We start from the raw sequence: 20540 nt of genomic DNA on the forward strand, positions 1-20540 counted from the left end.
AAAATACAATTAATAAATACATAATACAAATTGGCATAATATAAACAATGATAGAAACACTTGTTTTTTAAATTTTTTATAAACTAATTCTATTTCGCGATTTTTCCCCCAAGACGTTAATTACTTTATCATAAAAGTCGCTGGTCATCGACTCCATCAACGTATTTAAAATTTCTTTTTCTATCGAAAGCAACGCTAGCGACGACAATTTTTCTTCTGACCGAGTGGCCAATATATGAATTCGCTTCGTGGTCGAAAAACTGCGCTCAACAGACCCACCAGTAAACGGTACTGTAAAAATTAGTGATATTAAATCATATAATTTTTTTAGTACGTCTTTGTTCGGATTCACATTAATTATAATATGTTTTATGTTTAAGAGTTACTTGTCAATATAGTCCTGACACGAATATAAATATTGCGCTTCGTTACGTAAGTAGTAGAGAAAAGTCGGTTCTGCCTCAAAAATTTAAATCATAGAAATTATATGAATTTAATCAAAATCAATACTAAAATTCATTGAATTTATACAAAAATTCATTAAATTTAAAAATCTTAAAATTTAACAAATTTTAACAAAATCAATAAATGTAAACAAAATTAATTTATTTGTTATAAAAAGAAAATATAATAAAAAGTCAAACAAACTCAATAATATGAGCTTTATGTTTATTCCCACAATCTCTCATACCCCTGTATACAAATTTAAAATTACTCATCTCATCTAAATCTTCATTCTTTAATTTCTTATTGAAATTCATCCAATTCTCTATCTCTAAGAACTACTAAATTTTTATCACCAAAGCGAGTGCATATTGTTTTAATATATTCAATTGGATTTTCGTAATCAATTTCCAATTCATATAATTTCTTTGTTAGAATATTTTGAAGTTTTCCAATATTGTTTAGTTTCTTCAATGTCTCCATTTATATAGGAAAAAAAATAATCATTATTAAAACGTCATCATGTGAAAAAATAAAATAAAATAAAAACTACATATCATATACAACAAATAAATATATTAAATGTAGTTCTTCCACAAGAATGCGGTTTCCATTGGCTGGATATCTACTGAGGGTTCCAACTGTCAACAAATCTCGTGCTTTAAATAAAATGACATTACCTTTTTCTTCTGCTAATGTATTATTTAAAAATATTCCAAAATCTAAACCAGCGCTCCCTTTTTCCGTAAAATGATTTATTTTTCTAATGTATCCATTTTCTGGTAACAGATATCATTGAATTTAAATTTTTGTTAGAGAGGGGAAGGGCTTATCTCCCGCTAGAAAAATTTAAAGGAAAAATTAATGAATATCTGTTACCAGAAAATGGATACATTAGAAAAATAAATCATTTTACGGAAAAAGGGAGCGCTGGTTTAGATTTTGGAATATTTTTAAATAATACATTAGCAGAAGAAAAAGGTAATGTCATTTTATTTAAAGCACGAGATTTGTTGACAGTTGGAACCCTCAGTAGATATCCAGCCAATGGAAACCGCATTCTTGTGGAAGAACTACATTTAATATATTTATTTGTTGTATATGATATGTAGTTTTTATTTTATTTTATTTTTTCACATGATGACGTTTTAATAATGATTATTTTTTTTCCTATATAAATGGAGACATTGAAGAAACTAAACAATATTGGAAAACTTCAAAATATTCTAACAAAGAAATTATATGAATTGGAAATTGATTACGAAAATCCAATTGAATATATTAAAACAATATGCACTCGCTTTGGTGATAAAAATTTAGTAGTTCTTAGAGATAGAGAATTGGATGAATTTCAATAAGAAATTAAAGAATGAAGATTTAGATGAGATGAGTAATTTTAAATTTGTATACAGGGGTATGAGAGATTGTGGGAATAAACATAAAGCTCATATTATTGAGTTTGTTTGACTTTTTATTATATTTTCTTTTTATAACAAATAAATTAATTTTGTTTACATTTATTGATTTTGTTAAAATTTGTTAAATTTTAAGATTTTTAAATTTAATGAATTTTTGTATAAATTCAATGAATTTTAGTATTGATTTTGATTAAATTCATATAATTTCTAGGATTTTAATTTTTGAGGCAGAACCGACTTTTCCTCTACTACTTACGTAATTTCGATAAATCAAAAAATTTTTCATAAAATTTACTTAATTTAAAAAATTAAAACACGCTTAGAAAAATTGTTAATAATTCTAATATTATGAAAAACATCTAAAGGTGATAAAAATTCTAAAGATTTTATGTCTGAAAATCCGCCATTATAATTATAATTTTCTTTTAATTATACTGTAATTAAATATAACTTTGCAAAAAAACGTACATAAAAATAACATTGATACTTTTTACTTTTTAAATCTTAAACAATTCACTTAGTCAAATAGCTCCCTGCCAGTGGCCAAATGATAGAATCGTTGGAAGCGTTACGCGTGTGTAGTTTCCACTGGCTAAACTGGCTGAGGTTGCTGCTCTGTAAAGTGCATGCGCCAATGCCCTCTGGCTGCTTTACACCATTCAGTTATTCTCGCCGTGAAAGCTGTCTCGGAAGCGCTTCCATTCCGCCACTAACGATCGAATATACAATAGCAATCTTATCGTTTTTTTCACATATACAGTAGAGCGTCGATAAGTGGAACGTCGGTAAGTGGAATGGCCGGAAAGTGGAACGATTTTCAGTCTGACTGTGTCGTGCTGAATCGAATAATTTTGATACTAAATTTACTTCTAAAGTATAATTTTCATGTTTTTTATATTCTTTAATATATTTATTTTGTTTGTACAAAATGCAGAAATAATTTTTAACGATACGATAGCCTCGATGATTATTATAAAAATTTTCGTTAGGCTTAAAATCGACGAAAATTCAACACGAAGCGACACGCAACGGAGAAAAATTCAACAGGAAGCGATACGCAACGGAGAAAAATTTGAACATCGGACAGGTTAATGTATTTTTTCGTACAAAGTCGGAAACTGGAACAAATCATTAACTGGAAGGGCCCCAGTCTCCAATTGGTTCCACTTTTCGACGCTCTACTGTAATATGGAATTTTTTAATAAGATACATAATGCAGTTATAATAAAATATTCATTGTAATTAATTTAAAGTACGTTAAAATATGAAAATTTATATTTTAGAAAATACAAGGGAAGGTCTTTGGAAGGTGGATGCAGCGCTTCCGTTGCTTCCAATGATGGCACGCCACTGAAATCTACTTAATTAAACAATAAATGATATATATCACACCACATTCAGTGCATAATACACAGGTTAAAAACTTTAAATATAATAGATTAAAGCATTTATACTTTAATTAAGTACTGCACATCTATAATGAAGGTGTAAAGAGGAGCACAAGGCCTGAAATGCATTTTGTAGTCTAATAAAATAGTTATAGACAATTACTGCTGTGTTCTTTCAATGATAAGTTGTTTTCCGAAATATTTATGCCACTAAAAGATCTATCAGGAGAACGAGTAACAATTAAACGATTTTTAATTCTATTTATTAGAGACTGGATTGGCTATCAATAAACGACGATGAAATTAATTCTATAGCAAATTCCATAAAAAGAAATGAAGACGTGAGTGTGCTGTACGAGTATATTATACCTAAAGAAGAGTTTTTCGAAGGAAATTACGTCTTCATTAGTTCAAAGTGGTCATTGTCTATGCTAGAGACGGAATGGGGAAAGGAAATCGAACTTTATCTGTCACCCGATATCCTGTTTACTAATTTCCTTTTTGTCCAGATTAACACACAACTCTTTTATCACACCAAGGAAGTTATCCGAATGTAAGTCGATTTAACTGCTATTATTTAATTTCTAGTTATAAAAACGGTCGCTTATTTCAGGGTGAATATTATTCAGCAAAGCGGCTTGCCAGATAAACTTGCTCGAACACTTGTCGAAAAAAAGATGAATTTAACTCAGGGATTATATTCAAATGAAAATGAAAATGAGGATGAATCGGACGGTTCTGTTAAATTCGAAGACATTTCAAATCATTTATACTTGTTGGGTGCTGGTTACGTTATTTCGTTCTTTACACTTCTGCTTGAAATACTGATTGAAAAGATAATTAATTGGAAGGAAACAAGAAACTAAAACAGAATGTAACATATTTTCTACTTTGCTTGTAATTACAGTTTAATGAATTGTTTGATGCTATATTCATCGTATGCAAAAATTTATACACATTTAATAGCTTTTTTCATTGTTGGCACTTTATTCAAAATAACACAAATTTTCATAAATTTGCAATTAAAAATAAATTTTATAAATTGTGACAAAGAATACTATATAAGCTTTTTGTTTGGCTTGGAATATACTTGTGAGCACTATGTTGCCCTTTTATTCCAAGACTTATTACACCTCGACTGGACACAAGAACAGCCTTAGAAAATCAGATTAATATTACTTATGGTTCCAAAATGGTGGCTCGCCACTGATTCCAACAGATAGAAAAAAGGAAACAGTGCGAGCATACGTTCTAATATAACCTAACCTATTCTAATAAATTATTATAATTATTACCAACAAAATTATTAGAATAGTTTAGGTTAAGCTGAAACGTGCTTCTGCACTGTTTCCTTTCTTGTATTTGCTGGAATCAGAGACGAGCCGCCATTTTGGAACCATAGGTAAGATTAACCGAAAATCAGCTTATTTTTTCAAAAATGTATGCATTTCGGATCTTAAGTCTCTTATCAGCTTTTTAGAAATATTCATGAAATTGCAGTATCTATATGTGATATTCTAAGACTGGTCTTGTGTCTAGTAACGGTGTAATAAGTCTAGGAATAAAGAGGCCAACATCGTGCTCAGAGGGAATGTTAGAAATGAAATAACATTATATAATTAAATAAATTTTTAAATTATAAATTTCTGATCATATTTCAATAAAATGTAATTGACAGATGATGAAATTTAAAAAATTGTGTTAGTCTGTCTTTTTTTTAATTTAGGACAAAGTAAGAATTAATTACTTGCAATAAAAAGTAATGACATTATTTTTCTCTGCTACATTATCATACACCGCTGGGAAAATTACACCAGTTTTACTACTTCACGATACTATATACCGTGAAATCTTTCCTACTTGACAGCTTTTTTATAAAAGCTAGTTATACAGAGATGTCAATAAAATAAATTTATAACTTGACATTTATTATAAAATAGATAATTAGGAAACCTTTTCTGCATAAAATAGAAACAAGTTAATTAAGAACGTTTATGTACTGTCCTGTGACAAAATATGAATTATGACTCTTTATAATTAGTAGTAATTTGTGTATTTTACTCATTAATAGCATAAACAAATTATTGAATGGATTAAAAAAAACCAAAAGAAAAGAATCGAATTGTTTTAAGGCAGTAATTCTAAAACATATTTAGTCCACCGCCTTCTAAATTCCATAAATTTATACCCAAGTGTCCCTTAACCCGTTTTCCCTTGTGTCAGAAAAACCTGAAAATATTTTTAGAAATACTTTTCTACAATTTTCACACTTTGTGTCCTTACATTATTCTCTATACCTGAAATCATTTAACACGATGTTTGTTTTTACTTGCTATAATAAACAAATAGACTATTCGGCCAGACCTTGACTGCAGCACCTCCTGCTGTCACCTTGTCTTTTATCATTCTCTAGGTAACTCACCTCCATCTAGGGCCAGTATTGCCCATCTTTGAATACCAGTGTTTTAAAGTTTTGCGTATTTAAGCATAGAAACACTCTAAAACAATGAAACTGTTTCAGCAAAAGATTTTTTATGTGATAGGCTTCCTGTAAATCAAATTTCTTTTAAACAGGAAAGTTTATTACTTCAGATTTGTTCACGCGAATATACAAGTAAAAAAGAACTTTTAGAAATTAACATTAAGATTTTTGACTCTATGGTTTCTAATTATACGTATGTATTTTTCAAGCAAACTGCGTGAAGTTGTATTATTAAAAACATAATTTTAATGCATAAACGAATAAAATGAAATTTCATATCATTATGCATATATTAATAAACTTGTTTTAATTTTAATTGCAAATGACATGGAACGGATATTCAATTAATAAGTTCAACTAAAAGTACTGATAAGTTTTAACTTATTATTTATCTGTAACGTGTAAATACTTTATTTTTTTTTCTAATTGTTATTTCTGCTTTGCTTCCTCATTGACGTTACTACATTTTCAGGAGTTTTTATCAATTATATTTATATTTACGAGTTTAAAGATGAAAACCCATCGTAAGTATAAAAATAATTCTACATTATTTTTTGCTTTTAATTGTATACCTGAATACTTAAATTTCATGTAATATCAATGAAACACTTAGGCAATTTACCGTAGATATCTTGAGGTTTCTATGGAAAACAAGCCTCTATTCAAACGTTTCACACTCAAAGTAAATTCATAACACCATGGTGCATACTGTTTTACAGACTCGAATACATGTTTCGTAGTGCTGTCCATTATACAATATGTTACGTATGGAAGCTTCGACACTAATTAATTTACGTAAGGTATTAAAGGTCGCTCTGAAAAATAAAAAATGTCCAATCAGTGTACCAGGTTAAAATTTATAGCAATGCAGCTTTTGAATTCGCATAATTCAAAAGCACATTTTCATTTTGTGCTGTATTTATCAGAATTTTAGAGGTCAAATCTTGCAATAATTATAAGGACACATAAACGGTAATTCATGACAGATTTTTCTTTACAATACACATTCTATTAATATGAGATTGTACAATTACCATCTGCTTTTTCACTTCCTATACGGTACAACAATATGTATGACAGTTTTAAGCGAGATATTGCTGTTTAAAAAACCTATAATTAGCATAACACAAACAAAATACTCTGAATAAATTTTTATCTGCGTACAAAAACGCAAACTGAATGGCAATCAAACTATCCGGGTGAAGGGTGAGATAATTTGGATCCGATATAAAAGATTAAATACGGCGGATAAATTCAAGCTTATAGTTGAGGGTGTTTAGCTGTTGACGATGAAATGTACTGTACTTCGGATTTATAAATGGTAAGTAAAAGCGTCAGTAATCAAATATCCGATAAACTGATATGAAAGAAATCAGTATTTAGAGATAACTTTGCGAGATTGTACGGCAAGAATACAGTCTTCTATTTTGCCGTTTTGTGAAACAATTTCTTCACAGTGTAAATACAATTCGTTCCTACTTATATTATTTCTGCCAACTAAAACACATGACAAAAGTACTCTGTATAACGCGACAAAGATTGATTCGATATTACAGATTCATCGAACTGAAATAAAAAGTATATGCTCCCATATGCATTAAATGATGTTACGTGGAAAGCTCGAGGATAAGAGTACAAAGTGACATTGAAACCCAGAGGCAGTTTTTGCAATGCGCCTAGCGTTTTCAGGTTGGAGATTTTTAATCCACTGCGGAAAGTTGATAATTTTTTGGGTTGACTTTTTTTTACTTTGACCCTTTTTTTAGTAGATTAGAACAAAAATGACAGAATCTGTGAAGCACGTTCTAAATATTGTGATCGAATGTGTTATTCCGAATTATTTAATAAGAAATTATTCTAAAATAATTCCAATGTCTAACCAGGGGAAGACCAGACGTTCGGTTTTCCGATTCTAACGAAACCTTGTGAGCATATAACTTTAAACACAAACAGCTTCTTGTCCAAATAAAGGGATAAACTTCTCAACCGTTTACAAAAATTGGGCATATAAAAATTGAGTGTTCAGCTCGTGAGTCCCAGCACTCATGCAAATACGTTTTGTTTGCACGATATCGCGCGATACACTAAAAATTTGGTGAAGATCGCCATCACATTCAGAGAAATGAGCTATTAATAATCTTAAGTTGGGGGGGAGTGTCTCGACTGTCGAAGGTGTTGGCGCGATAATCTCAAGAGAAGAGTTGATACAACATTGTGTGATAATGATTCGCTCTTGGAGGAAAATGCTACCTCAATTTAAGTGGAAGTATAACAAATGTCTTTCTCTGCTAGTAATATTATACCTATTGCTTATTTCTGGTATAAAACCTAACCCATGACCTTTGCCTAGATCTCCTCAACGTGGCGGCCAGACAGATATGCAAAAGAAGGGGCGTGGGAGGCCGCGCAGTGTCATTCCTAAAGCTACAGAAAAAATAAGTATATCTGGAACTAATTCCAATCAAGAAATTCTGCCTGAAGAACAGGAGTATGATAGAGAGGAATTAAACGATGGGAGAACTCCAAAAATACAAGACTACTTTCATCCCGCACAAGGAGCAGACACTCCAACAGCAGAAGAACAAAAATATTCGCTGAAATCCATATACGATTTGATTGAAGAAAAATTCAATCAATTAAACACCGAGTTACAAAATATCAAATCAGAAGTTAATAATCTGAAAGAAGAAAACAGAGTTTACCAATTGGAATCCAAAAGAGTAGCACAAGTATTGGAAGAAATGGATTCAATAATTAAGGATAATTCCCACACAAAAGGTGAGCTAGAATTTGAATTAGATCAATTATTAAATAAAAAAACGAACAAAAATATAGTAATTATTAATTTTCCGTTTGAAACTCCGGAATATCTAAAAGAAATCGAACAATTTATATCAAGAGAACTAGGGATAACAAATAGTTCAATAAATAGTATAATTAAACTAACTAATAATGAATACAAGCCTATGGTGAAAATAGTTCTATCCTCAACATATGACAGAAATTTAATACTTAAAGAATTCTGGTCTAAGAGAGCAAAAATCAATTTAGACGAACATAAAAAAATTATATTCAAAACAGATCTCTGTAGAAGATCGAGATTGAGGAGAAAAAATTTGATACCAATATTTCAACAAGAAAAAGCCAAAGGCATTAAAATAATAATGAGAGATGATTATTATATAAAGGGAGAGAATATCTATACATACGATCTCCACTTACAAAAAGCGATACGTGTAAGGGGTTTTTTAGGCCTAAATTAAAGGGTCAATCAAATAAATATATCAAAAAATCCTTCATTTCTACGAATAATCAAAGAACAGAAGATTCTATGAACCTAGTAATACTAGAAAATAATAACCAACAAGGACATAGAATAGAGCTGACAAACTTAGTAGTTGGACTACCATTAGAAAAAGGTGAATATACAAAAAGGCATAATTACAAAATTCGTTTTGGATTCTGGAATATACAAGGTATCCAAAGAAAGCTATACACAGATACATTTTATAAATACTTGAATTCCAATACAGTTATTGGTTTGTCTGAAACTTGGTTGATCCAGCTAAAAATAGAAGATAAAACTTATTTAGAACGAACCTTCTTAGTATTGGAAAGTAAAGGTCAAAAAATAGTAAATTCGGTCGACCTTTTGGAGGACTCTTATTGTTAATTAATAAAAATCTAGGTAAATTGAGATTTTGGATTGCTGATAACAATTACGTCCTAGCTGAATTAGAACTCTGTCAACATCTAAGTTCACGCTGGAGAGAAACACGTATAGGAATTATACTCATATATCTCCCACCAAATTTCGATAAAAAGAGAACCTTAGTAGAAATTCAAAATAAGATAATTCAAAGAACTAATATTACAGATTTGTGGATAATTGGGGGCGATGCTAATAGTCGAATAGGTGAAGCAATGGATACAAAAAACAAAAATAACAATGGAATTATTGACAATATCAGAATGTCTAAAGATAAAGTAAGTAACTTAGGAGGAAAATCATTACTAGAATTTGTACAAGATAATAATCTATATATTTTGAATGGACGACTCCCAAGCGACTGTCCTGCGGAATATACCTACCTGTCTAGCTTAGGCAAATCTGTGATTGACTATATAATTTGTTCGGAAACTGCCCTAAATATGATTAAGGAATTTAGAGTCTTGAATATCGATATGACAGACCACTTCCCTGTACAACTAGAATTCGATGGAGCCCCATACGAAAACAGGGAAGAGCAAACTCAAAAAAATAATCGAACTTATAGAAGAGAGACGAAAAGAAGTTTTAATCTGAAAAAATTCAAAAATGAATTCAACAATCAATTGCTGATGATACAATATAAAGAAAGTAATATAACGGCTGTGCAGAAATATGATAAATTAGTAAATATAATAGACCAATTTCGATACAAAACCTCTTGGAACATTAATAGAACACATCCCAAACAAATTTGGTTTGATAAGAGTTGTTACTTACATAAGATTAAAAAACAACGTAGCTTACAATATTTTAGAAAAATAAACTCTGAGTCAACACTAAAAGAATATATAAGAAACAAAAAAATATATCAAAACCTAATTAAAGCCAAAAAGAAGAAATATTATTCTGAGATGAGTGATCAATTATTAAAAGCTAAAGATACAAAAGAATTTTGGAATATTATTAAACAAGTCAGAAATAAAACACAAACTCCTGAGCCTAAATGCTATGTAACGTATGATAATTGGCAACAATACTTAGAGGAATTTTCCATTTCCTACAAAAATAAATGCAATGTGCAGAGTATACCGCACTTAACTGTTACGACTGAACCACTAACAGAAATATTTAATGAAGAAAATTTACACAGGTGTATCAAAAAAATAAAAGAGAGAACCGCTCCAGGTGCCGATTCCATTACCAACGCGATAATCAAAAACTTTTCGATCGAAGGAATTCATCTATTGGCTAATCTATACAATAATTTCTATAATACGGGTACAATACCTAGAGATTGGAATAAAATCATCTTCCAAATGATATTTAAAAAAGGTGAAAGAAGCTGTCCAGCCAACTATCGACCTATCGCTCTTTTGTCTGGGTTTCGCAAACTGTTTACAGCAGTACTAACAGAAAAGTTTAACGAGTGGACAGAGAATAATAAACTACTTAATTATACACAGTTTGCCTTTACAAAAAACGGAGGCACCCAAGTTGCATTATTTTCATTGACGACACTAATCCAATTACAATTATATAAAAAAAGACAAAAAGTCTTTGCTTTGTTTTTGGACATTGAAAAAGCATATGACTCAGTGGTTATTGCAGTATTACTAGAGAAGTTAAGCAAAAACGGAGCAGATACACGTATGATTAGAATAATCGATCAATTGTTCGGACACTACGAAGTAATCATTAAACAATTTGATAAGAAATGGCCAGAATTACAAGTGGATAGAGGTCTTCTTCAAGGTGACCCTTGGTCTCCACATCTTTTTAACTATTTCCTAGCAGACATAAATGAATGTTTTGAGAAAGAAGATGATGGATTTTATATAGACGGCCAAGTAATCCACTCTATAGCATATGCGGATGATATCGTACTAGTCGCACCCACAGCAGCAGGTCTTCGAAGAAAAATTAGAAATATACAAAAATATTTCGATATATTAAAATTAAGCATCAATCCAAGAAAATCCTCAGTCATGATATTTCGTAATGGATCCAAACTCGCAAAAAAAGCACATCATTCTCGATGAACAAAGTACAATTAGAGATAGTACAAGAGATAAAATTTTTGGGAATTATACTGACCCCCACAATAACTTTTAAAAAGCAATACAAAAAAGTCGTTCACAAATCAAATTGTCTGATTAATAATATGGTGAAACTTTGTACACATATTAAGCTTAAAAATATATTTAGTCATTTTAGACTGTTTACCTCTATAATTTTTAATGCGATATCCTACGCCTCACCAATTTGGAGTCTAACAAATTATAAGAAACTTGAATCCATTCAAAATAAGTTTATTCGAAAAATTTTTACATTGGAATACAATATTGCTGGTTACGCTCTTAGAATCGAACTCAGTAGATTTAGATTGGCTCCTTTCTTTGTCAAAAGATTTGTTAATTTTCTATATAAGATCAGAGACAATGACAACCTTCCAACAAAACTATTATATTTGCTGTATAAAAAAATGTGTCAAAAACCCCAAAAAATACCTGGATTAGTCAAATGAAGAATATAATCAATGAATACGGAGTTTCTATAGCTCCATTACTAGAAAATTCAGAAATTAGCGACTTTATAAGGAAACAACTAATACATAATGCACTAGAAATCTCATTAGCTCAAGATATCGAAGAAATACATAAGAGAAGAGAGCCTAAATGGTATAAAATATTGCTAAATTACCCCTTCAATAATAACTATATGTTATCTAATATGTCGTTTACAGTCAAGAAGTTTTTCATTCAACTGAGATTAAATAGCAATATGGTTTTAATTAATAATAGAATCTATGAAATTTCCAAAAGTAGCTGCCCAAGATGTCAAGAATTATTCACTAAGTATCACGTTTTCTGTGGATGTAAAAAAGACTACGAACTAAGGATTAAAATGGATTTAAACCAATTAAATTTCATCACAGAAGAAAATCAAATGTATCGTTTCTTCCAAGGTGCAAATACTGCTATGATTTATAAATTATATAATTATACAAAAACCTTTTGTAATCAATCCTAAAAGGGTGAATGAATTTGAATTGTCCTGAACATTGTATATAATAATACTAACTGATAAAAACTGAATATGTTATAATTATGACTATGATCAATGTTCATTCTATGTTATAACTCCCTGTAATAACAGGCTTTTGCCTAATATGACTAATAATAATAATAATAATATATTTATTAATCTTAAGTCGCTAATGCAACTATTCAAATAGTTATGAACTTTTAAAAATTAATTCGGTTTGATTATACGATCGGTCGTGTTGGTCACAGTGTGAAACAACCCTTAGGATAAGACCGATTTTAAGCAGGAATAATTCAAGTTTAGCACATCTACTCCAGTATAACTAAAATTTTCGAATTTATGCTATTATATTACAAGAGACCAAAGAAACGTATTTATGAAAAAGATTACTAAAAAAATAACAAAAAATCCTTCTGACATCGTATAAAACATCTAATAGCATTTTTAAAAATTTTTACCGAATACAAAAAGGAGCTATGCATAGCCAGCTGAATTAATAGGTTTTCTCTACTGAGACTTACTATTAAGATATCGAACTAAAAATGTTATCTAGTTAATGAAAAACCGTAATTTATCCTTTTACTAAATTTAATTTAAATGTATTAAATAAATAAATGTAAGAAAATTATTATCTTCACAATAAACTTTATTTTAAAATCACTATAAAATACATAAAATTATCAAAAAACTTTTTGTTGTAATATTTTCAATCGAAGTTTCTAAATAGAATATACAGTATATTAGCTTATCAATGATATTGAAAATGAACATCATAATCTGCTTTCCAAGCAAATCTTACACTGCATTTATTGCAATGCTAATGAATTAACTAATGGATGGTGTATTGTTTTGTGTTCTTCTAAAGTCTTATGGCGGCAAAACACTTGAAAAGAAATAATGCAATAAAATGGGTGTAGATTGTGCATTATACAATGAGCATCCAGGTGAGCTTCACTTCGAAATACAATGGACAGGTGAATATTCTATATTCAGAATGAGTGAGATGATGATGAATTAAACAAATTTTCTCTTTGAAACGACAATGTAAATATACTCACTGTAAGTTATATTTGAAAAATTGTTGTATTGTAACTAATCTTTCATTTCAGAGGAGGAAATTTAATTGAGTATTTCACCCTTGTGTAGTATCTTTTTCAGATGTATTCTGTAATGACAATCTAATGTCCATTTTTCAGTAAAAAATATATTACATATTTTACATTTGTAGGGTGTTTCTCCACTGTAGTAACTTTGATGACAAGTCAACAGCAACTGTTCCTGAAACGTTCATTACATATTGTGCACTTGTTTTTCTCTTGTGTGTATCTTCTGATGACGTTTCAAATGGCTCGAACTAACAAAACTTTTATTACATGTTTCGCATTTGTATGCTCTTTCTCCCTTGTGTATTCTCAGATGACAATTCAAATTGCTCGATTGAGCAAAACATTTATTACATGTATCACATTTGTAGGGTTTTTCTCCTGTGTGGATCCTCACATGACAATTCAAAGTGCTCCATTGAGCAAAGCATTTATTACATGTATCACATTTGTAGGGTTTTTCTCCTGTGTGGATTCTGCGATGAACATCCAAATGGCTCGATTGAGCAAAACATTTATTACATGTTTCACATTCGTAGGGTTTTTCTCCTGTGTGGATTCTGCAATGAAGATCCAAATGGCTCGATCGAGCAAAACATTTATTACATGTTTTACAATTGTAGGGTTTTTCTCCTATGTGGATTCTGATATGAAACGCTAATCTCTGATTACTAGGAAACGGCTTATCACAAATCTTGCATTCGTAAGTCATTGTACGAGCCATGTTTATTAACTTCTACAAGAAAAATACTGCATTTTAGAGCTACTTCATTTATATAACATTTTTTTTTAATTTACGGTTAATAACTATACATTCTGACTGATAGTAATTTACATCTTTTAGCCTACGATTTATCATGTTAACAATTCCTTACATCACGATATATTTTTTCTTATTATGCAATTTCTAAATGCAAAAAATATTATCCAAAAATTCTATTTTTTATGTTTAATTATTAACTTTATTAAATACGAATTTAACATTAAAAAAAATTTTAAGTAAAGAATTTTTTCGAAAAACAATGCCCTCCCAAAAAGTGTTTTTCCAGAAAAACTATATAAAAAGTTAAAAATAATCTTTCAAAAATGCATTTATTTCATAAATATATCTTCACCAAGTGTTATTCATTCATTTAACAAGGCGGAAATTTCACACGTGTAGTCTACAATTTACACAAACCGGTTGACCTTGGAAACAGCTGGAGGCAGCTTTTCCAGGTAGTTCTTATGTACGATTCTGGAGATTATTGGTTTAAAGCTGGAGGGAAGCAAACTTACCACATGTGTTCAAATATAACACAATATTTTTGATTTTTATGCTATTAAAATACAAGGAAACCATAAAAAAAGGTATAGGAAAAAATTTTACTGAATATAAAAAAAAATAACCTGCTGATGTTATAAAAAAAAACCAATAGCCTTTAAAAAAATTTTACAAAAGTCAAAAACGGTCAAATACAAGTTTAGAACGATTTAATTGATTTTATTAAAAAAAACTCCCATAAAAAATAATAGCGCGATTAATTATGTAATTCAGTGTTTCTCAAACTTTTTGATCTGCGACTTCCTTTTGCACTTAAAAATTTCAAAGGACCCAGAAGAATAAGTATGTGTTAAAAACATCCCAAAGGTAGGGGGTCAATTTAAATTCAGGAGTCGTTAATTATTTTTTGTTTAATTAATCTATCTGATGTTGAAATTTCTTTGTTGTGTGTTGCTTTGTTTTAATTTTTGACAATGCTGAGACTAACGAAATTTTTTTAAATTATTTTTTTATTTTTCACAAACAAAATAAATATATTAAAAAATATAAAATCGAAAAACAGTTATATTTCAGAAGTTAATATAGTCTCAAAACGTTCTGATTCAGCACAACATAGTTTTCATAGAAACAAGAAAAATTTATTATTAAAAATAAAAAAAATTCTTGTTCAAATACTGGCGCATTCTTAAGTACCCTCTCATGGCTGCGCCAGTGCTGCCAGCTAAAGACGCATATCAACTAAAATAATCTCCGTGTATCCCAAGAGAGCGCCACAGCACTATCGAAAATTCAAATTTGCCGATTCAAACACAATACGATTGATCTAGTATATTCGTAATATTACGATATACTAACTTTTAATTTTGTAAATTGTATTATACTAAAAAATAAAGTTTTATGTAATTCTCTTACTTAATGATATATTTTTAATCTTTCCGAACTGAATGATACTTATTAAATTGAAATCCAAGCTTTACAAACTACTATGAATATTAGAAAAGACCGTTTTACTATAAATTACTCCTTCTTACTCTAACGTTGATTTTACAAAAAGTACGTAAGACGATCACCGTTAGACTAATGACGTAGGCTGTTTACTTTTTAGGGTTGCATCGGAGATCTTATATTGCACCGCCCCAACACTAGCAAAAATTCAAATTTGCCGATTCAAACACTTTCGATTGATCGGTTTTCAGATAACTGACATTCTACTGTATTTCTAACTTGACTTGTCTACAGATGCAACGCTGCTAGCAAACACTGTTCCAAATTACAATGTTGTTCTACGATAGTTTAGGCAGACAGTGAAACTCGGGAAATTTCCCAATAGTGCACAAATTTACGACTATTTTATCTATACTTCTATTTTAATATTTATATTATTTTAATTGTTTATATGTGCAATTTATTTAAATAAAAATTAATATATATATATATATATATATATATATATATATATATATATATTCCTATTATTTCTAAACATGAATCTATAGTAAACCTGTAAAATATTTGAGAAAAATGATCTGGAATCAATTTTTCAGCGACTCCCCAAATATTTTTCGCAACCCTCACTTTTAGAATCACTGATGTAATTAACTTCTTAACAGTGAGGAACGAGTATAGTCATCCAAGGCAATCGAGTTGCAGTGCTGCGGGACGATTATACTCGTAAAAAAATTCTTATAAAATATTTGGACCATTTTGTGAAGTCTTAGAATTTTCACGGTTAGTTGGATTTTCCAACTTTGTTTTGGAATATCTTTTAGTTCTCAAGAAATTACAATTAAAAAGAATAATTAAAATAAATATGAAATTTTAGACAGTTATCTACCAACATAAATTGAATTTAAACTTCCTGCCATCATCTGATTGGTTAAGAAAAATTAATATTCCTAATTGGCTCGTGTCAGAAAAATGCACGTGTGACCTCTGTAAATCACGCTATCGCGAGGCTCCGATGCAACCCTAAAAAGTAAACAGCCTACGTCATTAGTCTAACGGTGCTCGTCTGACGTACTTTTTGTAAAATTAACATTAGAGTAAGACGTAGTAATTTATAGTAAAACGGTCTTCTCTATTATTCATAGTACTTTGTAAAGCTTGGATTTCAATTTAATAAGTATCATTCAGTTCGGAAACATTAAAAATATATCATTAAGTAAAAGAATTACATAAAAATTTATTTTTTAGTATAATACAATTTACAAAATCAAAAGTTCGTATATCGTAATATTACGAAAATACTAGATCGAAACACAAAGTCAACTAATCTACTTAAATTCAGTTCATTATACAACTGTCGATATTCATGCCTAACTTTCATCAAACAAAATTCGAAAACTTCAATTAATTTTGTAAATATTTAAGCGCCATAACTGTTCAAATGATATATTATTATATCAAGCTGAATTTTACATAATTTGAAACTGTGATTTCAAATATAACTGAAAAGTATTTTCGATATAAACACTAAGCCATAATTATCAGAACAAAATTGTAAAAGTACAAATTATTCTAACATTTTCTGATTGAGTAATACGCAGTGTTGATATTCAGCTGGTTCGCACAGGTTTGCCCGAACCTGTTGGTAAAATTTTCAGTTTCCTGAACTTTGTTAGACACACGTAACATTTTTCAGTCGCTTTTTTTCTTTTAAAAAATATATTAAAATATACGTATCACACTTCGTAACACTACTAAACTAGAGCATTATACTCCGTTCGCACCGAGCATTTCAATTTAAATTGTGAGCAAGGTCAAAGGACTATGCCTTGCTGTAATCTCTCTCGACCGTTTTAATCTCGACCTAAACGAGGTTTAATCGCGGTCGATTCAAGAGAGTTCTCGAAACAAGATACAGTCATAAGAGAGATCCCATAACCTCACGCGCGCAAGATAATACAGGATGGCTGTGGAACATATGTCAGGCTATGAACAGCAAAATAAAAAAATATTGTATTTCGAGAAACGATGACATCTGCCTATCATCAGCAGTGCCATTTGGGGTGAAAAATTTTTCTGCTTAAAAAAAAGAAAAAAAAAGTTGACCGCACTGCTATACTATTGTTACCTAGTCTTCGCATAAAACCTCTTTCGTTCTAAATACGCCACTGATTATTAGATATATCGCAAAAAAGGTATTGTATTTATTTGTAGCCAAAACTTCCATTTTGTTTGTCGGTGATTGTTAGGGAAAAATTTTTTGCTAGCGAACCCTTTGTTAAATATTTCGAATATCACCACTACAAATACATAATAATAGTTTTATCTATTAGTCTTGCCATATTCTACTTTCGATATTCACATCCATTTAGTTACATCTAATTTCACTTAAAATGTAAAAAAATCTACACACAAATTGATTTGCTAATAAAGGGACTACTTGCTAATTGAACTTTGTATTCTTCTTTGACATACTTCTACGTTTTATCACTAAATTGGTGGACATGTCTAAATAAAACGCTTATAAACACTAAAAGCATAAATGTTTTCGAAACTAGAACTAGATAATTATATGCACAAATAAGTCAGTAGTCTAATAATACATACTTCCACTTATATTCAAGTATTATATCGAATGTACCGTTTTCGCTAATTGTCGAAAATGAATTATTTTTCAATTTTTCTTTATAAATTCACAGTAAAATTTCCAGTTTTATCCATTAAAAACAACGCAAAATGTATGGATCCACGTAGTAAAAATTCATCGCAGTGAACTTCGAGAGATAATGAGAATATACAAATACCAAACTCGCACTGTACGAAATCTGGCGCGAACTGATCATATACAATAGACAAAATGAAAATGCTCCTTTCCACTGACATCATGTGACTAAAACTTTGTGAATAAACGCTAAAATTTTTAAAGAATTCTTCAACGAAATCCGATGAAATTACTTAATACACAATAACTAAATCTGTGTAATAAAAATTGATAATTTAACATTCTAATAATGAAAATTAGATATCAACAAGATCATTGCACAAAATCTCTTGCGAACCCTGGGATGACTGTTACGTCACATGGCATTGAAACTTTTCTACAAAACACTACAAATTTTATATAATTATTTTACTAATTAAGTCAAATTTAAATAATATAAAATGTGTAGATCTGTTTAATAAAGATTAGTAATGTACTATCACTAATATGCAAATTACATATGACAAAGATCACTATGGGACAACTCCCGCCAAGTTGATAAAAATGGCTTTGGCTAATGAGATCGTCCTATTACCATGAAATATGTTTAAAATTTAATTACATCTGTACGAATTAGTGAATTGTAAGAAATTTCATCAAAAACGACAGAATAATTTTCAGCTTATAAAAACTAAACACTCTAAATAATTATTTCTTCGAAAGAAGTCGATATACACGAATAAATAATGATTATTTAATGATGTTTTTATCTATTTTAAGTTGATATTGTAAAAATTAAGCTATTTAATTCGTGTGGTTTTTATAATTTAGAGTTCCCAGTATTTTACTGTTAAATTCAATCTAATAAACAGAAACAAAGATAACCTATTAAATATAAACACAACAATGCTATAATTTTTACGTATATTGAGTGTAAATACAGAAAAACAGGAATTATATCAAAGATGGGACAAACAAGCTTACATCCCCAGAACAAAGCTTATAATTCGTTATCATTTTCAGCATGTTCTTACTTCGACTGTTTTATGTTGGAAATAAGTTGATATTTTAATTACATCTTCTTAGTGAAGAAAGATAAAAGTATCGAAATATAACATTCACACATAAAAGTATTCCTGTCTGTAAAAATTATATATGTATATTTTCTTCGATATTTGAAATAATATGAGAAAAACATTAGATATGTGGAATACATGCCATAAACAATTACTTTCTTTCAAATAAATTATAGATTAAACAGCTTTATGTAGAAAAATTCAATCGCAAATAACTGACGTTAAATATACAGAGGGTGCGGTATGCTTTTTATTTGAAAATATATGCATTTACAAATTAACAAAATTTTTTAGTTTTTAGACATAGTTTTATGCTATTATCTAGAAAACTATGTTTAATAAATGAGGCATACTGCAGAAAGGATAATAAAAGATAGTCAGTCATTGTAACTAATGTATTATTGAAAGTTTTATTCGTATAGATAATTAATTTTATCAAGAAACATTTCTGCAGAAAAAATTTTCGATATTTCACGTAAATTTAAGTATATTTTATTATAATTTAGATAAGAACACATTTTTTTTCCAACGCATAACTTTTTCCACCTCTTTCTCTTAAACTTGTAACATTCCATTTCATAATTTGATGTAATAACAACGTTTAAAATGACTTTTAAATAAAATAATAATACTTAATGTAGGTTTATATATGATGTCATGGGTTTCAGGTGTATTCAAAATAAAGTAATAATGGATACAGTAATTCTTTGTCGCTTGCTCCACGTGTTAAAGTTTGCAGCTGTAATTGAAGGTAACATATAAGGAAACAAAATGTTTATATTATCAATAGTTACAAGAGATATCTTATTTTCATTTAGAAAAACAAAATAAGCCAGAAGAAACAGACAATCACACGATATGACTATCGAGGCCATTCTATAACTCATTTCAAATTTCTAATTTCGACATACAAAAATACTTTCATGTGTGAATGTTATATTTCGATACTTTTATCTTTCTTT

The 20540-nt window shown here is 29.5% G+C and overlaps 1 protein-coding gene across 1 annotated transcript in view; it reads right to left on the reverse strand.

The window, feature by feature from the left end:
• The window catches only part of LOC136989377 (zinc finger protein 28-like), a 33633-nt gene extending 19329 nt beyond the window's left edge, over positions 1-14304 (reverse strand). The window contains exon 1 of the mRNA XM_067287498.1: positions 13784-14304. Within this exon, the coding sequence (XP_067143599.1) occupies positions 13784-14304 (521 nt within the window). The remainder of the gene's footprint in view (positions 1-13783) is intronic.
• Positions 14305-20540: the final 6236 nt, after the last annotated feature.

Source organism: Centruroides vittatus, unplaced genomic scaffold (genome assembly GCF_030686945.1).
Source record: "Centruroides vittatus isolate TY-2023 unplaced genomic scaffold, ASM3068694v2 contig_1295, whole genome shotgun sequence".
NCBI lineage: Eukaryota > Metazoa > Arthropoda > Arachnida > Scorpiones > Buthidae > Centruroides > Centruroides vittatus.